Here is a 14,663-nt window from a genome sequence, read left to right on the forward strand (position 1 = left end):
GCATATTCTAACTCCATTTAAACTGACATACACAGGAAAAGACTTAGTGGGATTGGCCATCTTAAATGAATGGATGGAAGTTTAATTCTACAAAAAATATTATAAGGATACATAAAATATACAGTATCAGAACAAAAAATACAGAGATGTTCCTGGCTACATCACCTCAAACAGGAAGCTGTTTCCATATTGGACAGCCTTACTGTAACCCCTAATATATGGAAAATTCCTGCTTGCAAACAGGGTTACAGAAGTCACTCTTACAGCACCTAGTAACTGTCATACCAGTTATGGTGATACAACTGAGTAACCTACAAGTTCATCGGGTTAAAAAGCATTCCCAATAACAATGGCTTCAACTTTTTCCCCACTACTATTACTTAAATGAAAACTTTCTGAGACAATGCCTTTCACTAAAATGGTTTAATTAAAGAATTCTTTGAGAGAAAAATTTGTTACTCTGAGAAATTTGTTAAGAACATATGGACACTACACACTGGCTGGCAACAGTGTAACATAGCATTTTGGCTAGAATAGAATAGAATTTAGGCCAAAGGCCAAGAGCTGGGACCTATGAGGTCATGCAGTGCTGAAACAGAAATTGACAGTAGAAAGGTTTGAAAGGTATAACAGGATGAAAAACCTCGCAGTTGCACTTAGAATCAATTGTTAGGAGAGGGTGGAAAATAAGATGGAAGAAAGAAAATATGAACAGACGTAGGGTAAAAGGAATCAAAAGGAATTGCAGCTAGGGGCAGAAGGGATGCTGCAAAGAGTCTAAGTAATGCCATCTGCGTGAGGTGCACCGATGCCACTAACCCCCTACGGAGGGCAACTGGCTAAAACTTGGCTCAACTCTGGCAAACCTAGTAAAGAAATCTGCAAGAAAGGCAGATCCTACACACCAGCCAAAGGCTGTCTGGAAAGTCCACACACTTATGACAAAGCAATTCTCTTTCTTGAAGATAAGCCTCAGAAAGAACACAGCCTTATCTTACCTCAACTAAGCAAGGGGATACTTGATTTAACTTGTCTATACCTAAGCTGTTTTGTATTTCAATTAAATTTTCTTCTAGATGATTCAAAATCAATAGAAAGGTGGTTCAATTTGAAAAGGTTGTATGTGTGCAAATTGCAGCTAACGAAAATCTCCAATATTTTGCTCTACAGTAACAGAAAAGTTCACCTGAAGATTGATTGATTGATTAATTGTGGGTTACCTGGCGTCACAACTACCAGGGTCACCGACGCCGAAACTACCCTGAAGACAGACATTACTCAATGGCACATACACATTTAGACGGCAACTTGGTATTTGTTATGTACTTTCTCACACTCATTTCAGCATTGCCATAGGCTATCGGAAGTAAAGTAAAAAGTAAATAAAATTCATTCTTACCTTCTGAATTCAAAGTAATAGATTCTGTAGATCTCTTCTTTTATATCCAAAATGTGGTTACATTATAAAGGATACAAATATCCATAGAAAAAGGTAAATTATTTATTTTAACATGTCATGTAAGAAGATTTGTGCACAAAAAAAGATTCAATTATTATACTAAAAAATAGAGAGATGACTTAATTTTCAAATCTGGAAGAAAAATAAATACTGTACTGCAACAAAGTGCAAACTACATCAATTAATCCATAAAAACTACTACCAAACTCATAAACAATAAATAAGTACTGTACAAGATAATATTCCCTGTTAATAGTATTTTCAAACATGACAAATACTTTTTAGTCAAAATCATGTGCTAAGGTTACAAACAAATCTGTTAAATACAAGAGTTACATTCCAACTCTAGAAATCATCATGAATATTAAATTAATCTAACATAATCCCAAAAGCCTCAACCAATCTAGTAAGACCACACCAGGGACGGCTCTCATAAAATGCTGGTGCAGTGTACGGAACAACCTCAACATACACTACCTATGAATGCCATATTAATAAGTGAAGAATAATGATTAGCCAGCATCATCAATTCTACGATTAATAAAATGCTTTTTTTCCATTTTTTAATTCACAAAAAAGAAAAGAAAAAAACGTACAACTACATGGAATGCTTCGCCTAGATGCTAATGTGATCCCAACTTTTAGTACTTCAATGTACATTTAAATTTACAACTAATTCCTATTCTACTTGATCACGTTAGTTCCTTATTTGTACTCAACCTGGCAACCCCTTCACCCTAATGCACTTACAGCACTAGTTAAAGCTAACTAACAGAGCCCCAACAATGGCACCCAATGCACATTTCTCGAGCAATGCATGTTGCAAAGATTGTATCTTTTCATGCATATCAAAACAAGGCCAGTCAGCAACAATATTTATGCATGCTATACAATGTATCAGTTGTATGAAAAATACAATTTTAAATCCTATAATCTGCTAAGATGAATACTGAATAATTCACAACAATAAATGCTGTACTTATTGAACTACAATTCTCTTAAGTATTCTACAAGCAATTATGAGTTTCACTTACTTTCCTTAATTATTAAAAATCAATACAGCATTTAAAATGTTCTACTTGACAATCTATCAATATTTTCTGAGAGCATTATTGGTAGATAAGGAATAATTCCTCTTTTCATAATGCACAACAAATGATCTTTATTCTTTCTTCAACGTATTCCTTCTCTACAAACTTTTAATAGGTAAAGAATAACATATAAAACTTACTGATATATACATGTTCAAGTTTAAATACTCTAATTTCTTCTCATTTGAAGCACATATATTTCCCGATACTTTTTCTCATTTTATACCAGTAATATCCTTCTCCATTTCAGAGCTTTACTTTTTAAATTTTACAGAAACCCTTCATCCTCAAATAAACTACCCAAATCAGCGCCAGCCATACCCGTTTGTACTTGGAAGTGTGTGTATCATCCATATACCATTCATTACTTGTGAAAGGTTTGCTGGGAGTGGTAGATGTAACCACAGAAGTATGCCTGAGTGGAAGATGAGTGACAGAGACTTGTCATCAATGCTAAAAGGCTTATCATTACTGTAGTCCCTTTCACGTTGTATTAAACTTTTGCTGATCAGTTTCCTTTCATTCATACAGCTTTCAACATACATTAAAATATTTCCTACAAATACAGCAATAAATCTTTAACACTTCTTGAATCAAAATTCATTGCAATTTCATTGTTTCCTTAGTTTCTGAAGTGTGACATATTGGCAGTTACTACTAGATCTAATTTGTGCAATATTGAATCCCAAAAAGTCTACCCTCTGAATTGCTGACCTTCACAAAACATATGAAAGGCAACACTACAGAGCTCCAAAATCTTAGTACTGGAAACCTCAAGAAAATATCTAAAATAAAAAACTCAATAAACAATCACAGCAGGTTACTTGAATAATGCCACACATGAAATCAGGGTGAAGGGGTCCTTAATAACATGGAGCACAGAAATACAAAAAAAATTAAATACTAAAACTAGCATAACTACCCCCACTTGTCAGTACCAAGATTTTTCTGACCTTAAAACTGATAGAAAGGTCTACAAGATACAGAAAATGGAAGAGAGACTACAGATTATTCCACAGTTGACTTTACACAAGGATGAAATGTGTGTTATAACAAGTATAGGCATAACAAATAACAACACAAAACAAAGTTTTAAAACATATATAAATAAGATCATTTGACACTCATCACTCAAATAATAAGCAACAAAATATTCCTCAAAATTAGATATCTTACCTAACAGCTAAATCTGAGATTGGACCACATAGTACATTACTTGTCCATGGTGGTAAGTAATTTCCAACAAATATTCAAATACTAACAACCATTATAAAAACTAATGCATTCACTTATCTATAGCTCATCTTTTGCTTCACGAGGAGGATTCTTCATAAAATCAATAATATCAGCAGCCTTTCGACTTCGATTATACTCTGTTATAAGCTGTCCATGCCTGAAGAACTTCAGTGTGGGGAAGCCACGGATCTGGAAACGTGTTGCTAGACTTCGCTCCACAGTTGCATCTACTGATGCCAGTACACCAGTTTGACCTTCAGCTGCTAATTCAACAGCCGCTTGCCCGTAGTCTCCTTTCATGGCTTTACAATGACCACACCCTGTGGATTTCAATGGTTGTTTTACTTTTTATATTATGCAGTCACTACCTTAAAATTACAATGACCACACCCTGTGAATTTCAATGATAGTTTTACTTTTTTATGTTATGCTGTCATTAGCTTAAAACTGAAGTAAGCTTCACAGTTTTATTGAACGTTTTTACATATAACAGGATCTGTTAATTGAATAAAGTGTATGCTCAATCACAATTGCCTTTGTTAATTGTAGGACTGTAAGTCTTAACATTTAAGCATTATAGATGTCTGTAACTCATAATCCAGGGCTCATGGAAGGTGACTATTGCCCTATATCCAAAAGTCCAAGGATAATTACCCAATTACATACAAGTCAGTCAGTTTTACTACATGGCTGAGAGAGGACTGTTGTCAAAGATGGTAATACAGACACTCATTAACTAGTAAACATTATTTTCATGGCACTTGAAAAAACCTACATGTATCTAATGTAACCAGAAAAATTAGTATAGTTTGTACATCTTATATCTAGAAGGATGAGGATACTGTATTGCTATAAAATGCTACAAGTCTTGTTTTTCAGCTACTGAAGTATCATTTCCCTTTTCAGAAGCATCCCATCTCCCTGATTTGTTACTTTCAAGGTAAAATAGCTTGAAATTGTAGTTCTCTTATTTCTAACAATTAAAAGTATGATTTAGACCATTGTAAAGATCTACCTTGTTTGACCTACTTTCTTAAGCAACATTTCTGCTATTATTTACAATACTATTCTGCTATCATTTTCAGTACTCTGACTCTAGAGTGGGCAAGTCATTGCAGAAAGCAAGAATCCATATGTTACTGAGGATTCTTATGTTACAAAATGACCCAAAAAGGAAGATTTGTTTTAGTTATGTACTCTAAGGATGAAGATTCAGTCAAAGAATACAGCATCATGACTTTTTTTATCAAACTTTGGAACAGTCTTCCAGGAAGTTTATGGATACTAATGCTCTGAAGTTTAAGATTTACTATATAAACATTTTCAAGGTTGATGCTTTTTTGGTGTTATCACCTTGTCATCTATTTATATTTGTTTCATTACAATTCCATGACTCATAGATATGCCCACCTTCAAGCCTTTCAATGTTCCCAGACTTAATCAACTACTGTTTAAGGTATCTATCAGTCCTTGCCCAGAACACACCAACTCATTTTCTCTGCAATATCATTATTGTTCTGAATTTTTCTATCCAAAATTTCATCATTCAATAACTCATTTTTCACTCTTTTCCAGCCTTTTTTTTCTTCATTTTGTCAACGTAACCTTGTTACTTTTACTTAGCCTTGTGTTCTACTCAAGTTTCCGGATATTTAAAACTGATGAAAACAAGATCAGCACACAGCAGTGCTCAGATAAGTTTACTTCAGGTCTCAAATAGCAACTATAATCATTTATAATGTCTGTATCGAAAAAGTTAAAATTCTGATTTACCAGAAAAAGTATATCTGTTTCACCTCAAAAACCATTACTTTCAGTTAGCCTAAACAGCAATTAAAAGGTAAGGAACTGAGCTGTTGTCATCCAAGAGAAGAGAACTGGATTCAAGACAAGCTGTTAAGAGGTGAAATGATTTCGAAAAGATCAGAACAGTGGGTCATATGAGGAAAGGAACCCTCACAATAAAACACTGAGTTGCATTTGCAAAAACATGAGAAAATCAAGTTACTAACATTGTAAAGCAAAGGCAGACAACCTTTCTGCAGGGTTTTTATAAGCTATGGTTCTGGACCTATCTGCTGCCAACTTCCAGATCTCTAGAGATGAGCCACCACTGGAGATGGATCTGACTGTGGGAGTGGGGTGATTTCACCTCCTAAGACCCGATTCTGAAAGTAGTATGAAAGTGGTCTTGCCTCCTCTTCAAATTCAAAAGGCAATTTACATCCCTGGAGGAAGCACTGTTACCAAGATATCTTGAAGGTACTCTGGATGGCCTGGATTCTTGGCAGGTTCTGATGTACACAGAGGGAGCAGAGCTTTAGAAATTTCTGTCCTGTGTCCTTAAATACAATAATACTGTATCCACATGGTAACAGTTCAGCATTTCTATGACCTTCTCCAAGAGGTTGGCAGGAAAGAGGTCAAGCCTAAAGAAATTGTCAGACCAGAGATCTTGAAAACCAACATAAGAACAGTGTTGGCATGGAGATAGGACATCATCGAAGATGGGGGGGGGGAAGGTGATCAAATGTCAAACACTGGCTAAGTCAATGGATGAACCACTTGACAGTATGTACTTGAGGCTCCAAGACCCACTCCTGGCAGTTAGCCATCAGAAGAATCTTGTGGATGAACCATTCCATAGCATCAATTTCCTCTGCTATATACAAACAACCAAGTGTTTTAACCCTTATGCCCAAAATGCTATTGCTAGCCTAATATTTTAAATCATTTATTTACTTTAAAATGCCATTTTGTCTACATAAACTCACCAATTAACCAAATTGCCCACTACTCAACCCCACATCTTTACAATTATATCAGACTACACAAAGTGATTTATTTAACCACCAAGGACCTGATGGACCTTGTGTGTATGCAGAAACCTACCAGAACCAGCAGATTTTTTTTTTTTTCTTATCTGAAATGGTGCCTTGATTTTGCAAAAGGCATACAATAGGTTACATTAATGGGTTTATATTGGAAAAACAAAGTAATGGGTTTATATTGGAAAAACAATCTCCCTCCATTAATGGATCCACTAAAATTTTTTTCACTTTTAGTAATATGATTCTTGGTTTTCCACTTTTGGCTAGCTGAAAGGGAATTGTCAAGAGCAGTGAGTTTGACAAGTATGACATCACAGCTGCCATGGTCTTTAATAATGGCTTAATTCCTGGTAAAAAAAAAAAAAAACTACAAATTTACAGATAATGAGCATACTACTGATTATGAGAGAACCAACCAAATAAGCATATATATAGTAGAAGACTATATTTGGGTACCTTATTTAAATTTTAACAAAAAACAAATGAAAAACGCTTACTTACATGGGGCATAAAACATAACAAGTGCCTCTCTATTGTTGATGAAGCTATCAAAAGTGGCTTCAGTGAGGTGGTGGATCAAATTCCCCCCTTGGACCGATGCCCATTCATCCATTGGTGAAGGCGGGGGTGGTGGTGAGCCACTCAAGGGATTCTCGGGATCCTCCATAAACTTTACAAAGTCTGTCTCCTGACAAAAAATAAACAGCTCTATAAAATATAGAGTTAAAATTTATACAAGAGAAAACTCTGACACAACACATAAAACCAAACCCACATGATACCATTTAATAGGTCCCATACTCTACTACAGCACTTTTAAAAATATACAAACCTCAAAGATTCCATCTTTTATTCAAATTTTGTTTTAAATTCTTTGCAGTCATCACATGTATTGTTGGTATGATATTGTTAGTTTTATTTTAACTATTTTCAATAATTCTATGACCATATGCTCTGCAGATGCTACAGTGTTTTACTCACTGTCATCATAATGATTTCATTACTATTTTGATTACTGTAATTATCTTAATATTGATGAAGAATTACAATGATTTTTTTAAGTTTCTTACATACCCCACTATACTGTAAAGACCTGTGCCAACCCTCCTTGCCTACACAAGCTGTGGTGGCATTTAGAAGTTTGGGTTTGTGTGACTGAATTTTTGTTTTTGCCATTGTGATTTTTTTATTATGTTTAATCTGTGTTTTTTGTGGTGAATGTCTAATGTAAATATTTATATTTGTTTTTTCTTTTTTTTACTTGGTTTGCTTGAGTGTTAGGGTAGAATGAGTGGCTCCCCTTTACTCGATCTGTGATAGGCTTCATCTGGTTAGGATCCTTTCCCTATCAGAAGCAACATCGTGAATAGATATCTAACGACAGGAACTGCGGTGAAAATAAAAGTCTGTATTGACAACTAAAAAATCAGTTGAACAGCTGTGAGACCGAATCCATTTTCATGTTCCATTCTAAGTTGTACATAGCAGTTACTTAAGACAGTGTCTGTCCCAAATGGGATGGGGATCAGAGAAGGTGCTTCAATATCTGTACACTGACTTTGTTGTAAATGGGATCTAAGATTCTTGTTAGTAATTAGTGAAGTGCTTTTGCGTATAAATGACTACATTATGAGATTCTAAAGTAATTTCTGCCCTCAGTGTCGATGTCATAACTAAAATAAACTCTGTTGTGATCCTCAAATTATTTGTTGACTTTCATGATTATCTTTGGATTATTTTGAAATGAAGTGCTGAGAAAGATAAGGAACTACAGTATTTTATGACATGCCAGAGTTGGAGATTTGTTTATTATATTTTGATTATTGGTAGTATTAAATTAGGCTAAGTTAAGTACAGTACAGGAAGATTCTTTTGATAAACTGCAGTTGTTAGTAGGAAATAAGTTAGGTTAAGTATTAACAACTGATAATTGATAAACTGTGGTAAATAAAATTAGGATAAAGTTCTAAGGTTCTGTCTGAAGGTCTTCAAGTTTTCTTATTAACCTCTACATTTGTTTTCTGACATCTCAACTCCAATAGTGTACTGAAAAAAGCCCCTACAAAGTATGCAGAGGCATAATACAATAATTCCCTCAGGCAAACAGGTGACAAATACAAAAATTGCACTGAAAACAAAAAAAATATAAAATATGAAACATTTAACACTAAGCCATCAAATAAAAAACACATGAAATTATAGATGAGGCAAAACAAAAACTGAAAGCAAACTACTGTGACAAGGGAAGAGGCAAACACATTTCCTGAATAAACATCCGATCCAGATTGAAACTATGCAAAGGTTTAAAAATCTGTGCTACAGACCACTACACTCAGCAAACACCTCCAACTAAAATTACACTTTCTTGTTCAGCCAAATGTTTCAAAAAGCTTATCAGGTACTTGGCTTTTTCCAGGGCAGAGTGCCCACACATTTTTGGGGCACTTTTACAGAGATAGTGGCTTTCCTGTGGAAGGTGGTATCCTTTGAAAAACTCCACAATATTCTCAAGCACAGTGGCTGAAAATGACTGGCATCAGTGCTTTCAGTTGGGTAGATTAACATTCTTGTTTTCATAACAAGACTTAAATGATGAGTAACCAATACTTTTCATTATTCTCTTTGTCATTGCTACCTCAGTTTCAACAAGAGGTATGGGAAAAATCATACAACTGGACTGTCAAGGCATTTCTGGAACTTCCTTTGATATCAAGACTCCAGCATCTCTTTGCAAAGCACTGGAGGAAATGGACCTTGCTGGTGGTCTTATGCTAACCAAACAAGTCATTCTGAAGACCTTTAAGTACCTGAAGATAATGGACAGGTAAGAGTGAGAGCCTAGAATCTTTTGATATTCATCATATGTTGATTATTTACCTACTGAACTATTTCAGACACCATTCCAACACGATACTATTGAATCTTTTGAAGTAGTAGTCATGACACAACTAAATCATCTTGGAAACATGATACTGAGACTCTTTCTTCCACATCTCCATAACCAATTAATAATACTGAAAACATAATCATCCAGATTTTCTTGCCTAGGCCTCTCAGTTGTTAAGTTAGTTTGTTTCAACTTATTTCTCTTCAAGACAAACAAAATATACTTTTGAGTTCACAAACTTCTTAACTAAATTCCACTAGCTTTCCATAAACCTCAGTTCTTGAATAAGTAGTGTCCAAGAACTCTCCAGGATCCATCATCCCCTCACTAGCAAATCTGGACATTCAGAAACTAGATCACCCCACTAATTCATGATAACAGCCTGATATGACTGATGGGGTTGTTTGAACAAAGTTTGTAACATCAGACTATTGAAAAAAATTCACTGCCATCAAAAACTGAGCACAAAAAAAATTCAAATTTACATACCGTTCTTCCTCCATTATAAGGTTTTGTATTCTTATAATAATTGAAATATTTGAAAGTCGGATAGCCACTGACGTCATTGACGCTACAAAGGGTTTGATGCGCTGTGCAGTCAACAGCTGCAAATTCAACCTTTGGATCATCTACAAAGTTATCTGCAGCACTCGTAAACTCTGGTTTTGCTTTCTTGCAATGCCCACACCCTAAAGGGAAAAAAATGAAAAAGATTTTTAGATATAATCAAGTACAGTACAGTGTAATACAGTAATGGGAAACAACCCTACCTATTGCACATTCTTGCCTAATCTTTTCTTGTAGCCATTTTATAATAAATGTTAAAATGAGCCACCACTGAAACCTTACCTTTATTTTGAAAAGAAGTACATATGGCCTTTGCAAAAGTTAGAACCACCTTTCTAAAGAAATAAAATGGCCATCAGTAAGCATGCAGGTGAAAATAGGCCATTGAAGGGTTAAGTAAAGTTCAAAAACAGTCTAATAAGAAAATAAGATCAGTAAAATGAGATGGGTCTTACTATAGTAATGTATAGGGAAAATGTGATGCTTGACTATGTGAAAAATAAAATGAGAATATTGTACCATACATACTGTGGAGTTACAGGGTAAAGTGAAGGAAAAATGGTTGAATAAAAAGTTTAAAATTGACAATTTTTTATGTGACTTTATGCCACGAAAATAAACAGAGGTAATATTTACAAAAATAAACAGAGGTAATATTTACAATAAGGTAACTAGAGGAGAAGTGCCATGTACAAATGAAAAAATTATTTATCAAATATTTGTATATCTTTAGAAGACATTCATATAAAGTATCAGTACATGTAATTAGTATGGAACTACAAAGGCAAAGCGTGCCTACATGACTCTTGGATAAGTAATGGTACTGGTACTACATTATCGAATATCTAGTGAGTACATATTGAAAGTTTTTCTAGCCTAGCCCATCCAAAAATGCTGCAATTATGCCATCCACCCACCTATTCACATTGTTCTTCTTTTATAATATAATCCAGCTTATGACTACAAAAAACCACAAAACAGACTTACAGCCCAAAATTAACAACCTAACCATCAGAGAGCTCTCTCTACCACACCACACTCTATTCAACACTCCCGCCTGCATTTGTTTACATCTTGCTCCCTCCCGCCATTTTCGTCCTATGACGTCACAACAAGAACAGATACTTTTAAACATAAAGAATGCTTTGCTATAAAAGCATCTTATAAAATTAAATATGTGATTTTGATACATTTTGTAACACCCATAACATTTCACTAATGCAGAAAAAAAATAATAATGATTAACTTCTAAATCTAACATATAATCACATATGAGTTAATATAAGAATAATTTGACATATATAATGTAGCTGTTCATCAGAAGTAAACTTCATTTTCTGGATTATACAACCAAAGCACAAGCGCATACACACACACATACATACACACACACACACACACACAACAACCTGCTACATGGTGGTGTGTAAACAACCAATAACAATGCAGTGACAACCTTACACAACACCACATCAGGCTTTCATTAAAGCTATATCTATCTGCAATAACTGAACTCAAGTGATGTTTACTTACATGGAGCATAAAACATGACAAGAACATGTTTTTTCTTTTTCAAGAAAGGTTTATAATTCTCATCTGTTAAATGTACTACTGAAGACTCCACTTCTGACCATGGCTTTTCTGGAGGGGGAGGAGGTGGAGGTTCCTGAAATTTCCAAACACTGATAAATCACGATGTAGATGCTGAAAACTTATTCAGAGATAAAGGGTTTGCCTTAAAACTCCCCAAAAATTTCTAATAAAAGAATTTATAATTGAACATAGCAAATTTTTGTGTGACAGACACAAGGTGGGCGAATAAAACTGTTGATTGGGCTGCCGTGATGACTGAGGAGTGGTGGATGGACAGTCCTTAGTGACAGAATAAAACAGGAACAAGGATTCTGACACAGTATACATATAACAAAGCACAGTTATTTAGAAAGATAAGCCTCATACAGATGTATAGTATGGTGCTTGAGTAGGTATTGCTTGTAACTTAATAGGAAGAGCAAGATATCCACTTTATACTGAAGACGTATTTGCTACTAACCCCATAAGTCTATGTCTAAAAGATTCCACATATGAATAAATGAAAGGCTGGAGGTACATAATGGGAAGAATCCCCTATGTTATTCCCAGAAAGTAAAACCTGGCCAGCACTACTTCTGGTCCCAAACAATAATAAGCATTCATCAATTAATATATCAATTCCTAATTATGTCAATTCCCTAAGATAAAATCTTCATTTACAACAGAAAAATGATCCAAATTACATCTACAAACCAAAAAAGTAAAAAAACATCAGGATGACCTGCCTGAGCCAGTACAACACCAGGATCTCAAGAGGAAAGCTTCTTGGAATGCCCTATATGAGTTGCATCTGAGATCTCTGATTCTCCTGGGGTAGTGCCAAGCAGCTCTGACTGGGCACAGAAAAAGATCCCCTTCACTAGCAGCACGCAAGATAAGGAAGTAAGGGCAAAAGACTCTGTGAAGTGGTTGTGGACCTGGAATTTGGGTCTTCATTATGATATTAACTGCAAAGGATAAGCCCACAAGTCCTGCCTCTAGAATGAGTACCTATATCAAACAAAAATGCAGTCTCTTGACTCATCTTGTTCAGGTTGTGAACACCTGCTTATGTAGTGATCTACTGTAGGTCAGACTGTCAGGAGAAGAGTCTGAGAGCAGGTACCAGGATATCTGGAAGTCGAGGCTGAGGAAAAAAAAGCCTTGACTGTGGTGACAGAGGAGAGGCAGCACCAGTTGTGCCAGTTAACTGAACTTTAATTTGAGTTATGTTGGCAGCTTCTGAATAAGAAGAAGAAACATTCAGTTGGCCAGCAAGCCAAGGAACAAGGTGAGTGAGCTGCCAGAAGAGCATTTAAAGAAGCTGGTAGAGGGGCAGGTGTGCTACACAACACTGATCTTAAAAAGGACACAATACACAGCACTCATGCCATGCACTAGCATAAGAGACATAAGACATACCACAAAAAAGCCCAGAAAGGCTAAAATACAAAAATATAACAGTGATATGCAAAAAGACAAAGCAGGACAAGTTTGGCTTTAATTACCAACTCTAACTAGCACAAGACTTCCCAGGCTAGTTAGCACCCAAAATGCAGGAAAGTAATGAAAATACCTATAAATACTTTACACAAAGCACAAAATACTAATTTACTAGTAAAATGCAAGGTAGGAAAATTAGAAATAAAGTAATAAATAATGACTGAATTACACAAGATACCCTTAAACACCAGAGCTACCTCATGGTTGAAGAAATGCCCTACAGTAAAGCCCTCACTATTCTGCACTATTTGGGGAGTGACTTTGTCAAATTTGCTGACTGTCTGGGTAAACAAAATTTACTTCATACAAGTTAGTCTACGGTAGATCATTTTAATCAAATCTGTATTATATACAATAATCCAAAACAATTATGCATTACTGAAGTTACAGTACATGCTAGAAGGGTCTCAGAAGTATATGCCTACCATTTTTTTAAGCTCACAGACTAGGCTTGACTAAATCCATGTAAGCACAATAGCTTAGGCTATCTAATAATCATAATTAGTATCACCAAAAAATTTATGCAAGACACAACTTTTATAAACTAAATACATTTCTTATATTTTAAAAATTAAACCACCATCACTTTTTAGCATTTTTGTATTGATTATACAGATAAATCAGCTGATCACATGTAAAAAAAAAATGATCCTGTTATCTTTCAGATTCTTTTAATGAGCTTTTGAACTTCCATTTTTATTATATTCTGCATAAAAGGACTCCATTTACTGTATCATATATTTTTAATTGACTTTAATGTTTTGAAGGTTAACTTCATTTAACAATTATCCAATGTACAGCTGGTGATTAAATTAGTGACAGGTTGCAGGCCTACTTTATTTATTTAAACTTTTTACAGTCACTAATTTCAACAGTAATTAATTGTTTTTTTTATTGTACCATGGTTTAGTATATTTTGTTTTATATGCTCATTTAATTATAAAAAGCTATATCAGCTTAAAAGTCTGTACAGTTTTTATAAACGTAATTTCAGCAACATAATGACAGGTTCTAAAATAACAAGCTCAGTAATTGTTAGCAAAAGTTGTTAAAAGCGAAATGCCGAAGAATATATCCCCTTAACACATTTCATAAAAATAATCACAAAAAACATGTCAAATAACTTATAAGACTGAATACCTCAAACTATTTCAGGCTGGACTAGCCTAAAGATGAATAGCTTAAGGTGCATCAAAGCAACTAAATTACTGTGCCCAAAAAAATAATGCACATTAATCATTGTATAATGCAAAGTTATAAATGCATTAAAAGTGAATTGAAAAACTTGGCATTATTCAAAACTTCATTAAAAGTGTATGCCTAAATCAGCTGATCAAAAATAAAAAAAGCTATCCTTATATCTCTTTTATTAGCTTGCTTCACGTTTACTTTGTTTAGCATTAATTCTTTAACACAGCATATATGGCAAGCAGCAATGTACTGGTAAGACAAGGGACACATTTAATTTTATAAATCACTTTAACTTTCAATTATCTGAAGTCTTAATTTTATTTATA

General features: G+C 34.6%; 1 protein-coding gene across 2 annotated transcripts in view; it reads right to left on the reverse strand.

Annotated features, from left to right (window-relative positions):
- Positions 1 to 1,487: 1,487 nt before the first annotated feature.
- Positions 1,488 to 14,663, reverse strand: part of LOC136835111 (protein disulfide-isomerase A5-like) — a 55,996-nt gene continuing 42,820 nt past the window's right edge. For both annotated transcript variants that reach the window (XM_067098277.1, XM_067098276.1), the window contains exons 9-12: positions 11,605 to 11,737; positions 9,994 to 10,193; positions 7,119 to 7,305; positions 1,488 to 4,106 (exon numbers count right to left, since the gene is read on the reverse strand). In XM_067098277.1, coding sequence (XP_066954378.1) covers positions 3,844 to 4,106; positions 7,119 to 7,305; positions 9,994 to 10,193; positions 11,605 to 11,737 — 783 coding nt within the window. In that variant the 3' untranslated portion in view covers positions 1,488 to 3,843. The remainder of the gene's footprint in view (positions 4,107 to 7,118; positions 7,306 to 9,993; positions 10,194 to 11,604; positions 11,738 to 14,663) is intronic.

This window comes from Macrobrachium rosenbergii, chromosome 55 (genome assembly GCF_040412425.1).
Source record: "Macrobrachium rosenbergii isolate ZJJX-2024 chromosome 55, ASM4041242v1, whole genome shotgun sequence".
NCBI classification, from domain to species: domain Eukaryota; kingdom Metazoa; phylum Arthropoda; class Malacostraca; order Decapoda; family Palaemonidae; genus Macrobrachium; species Macrobrachium rosenbergii.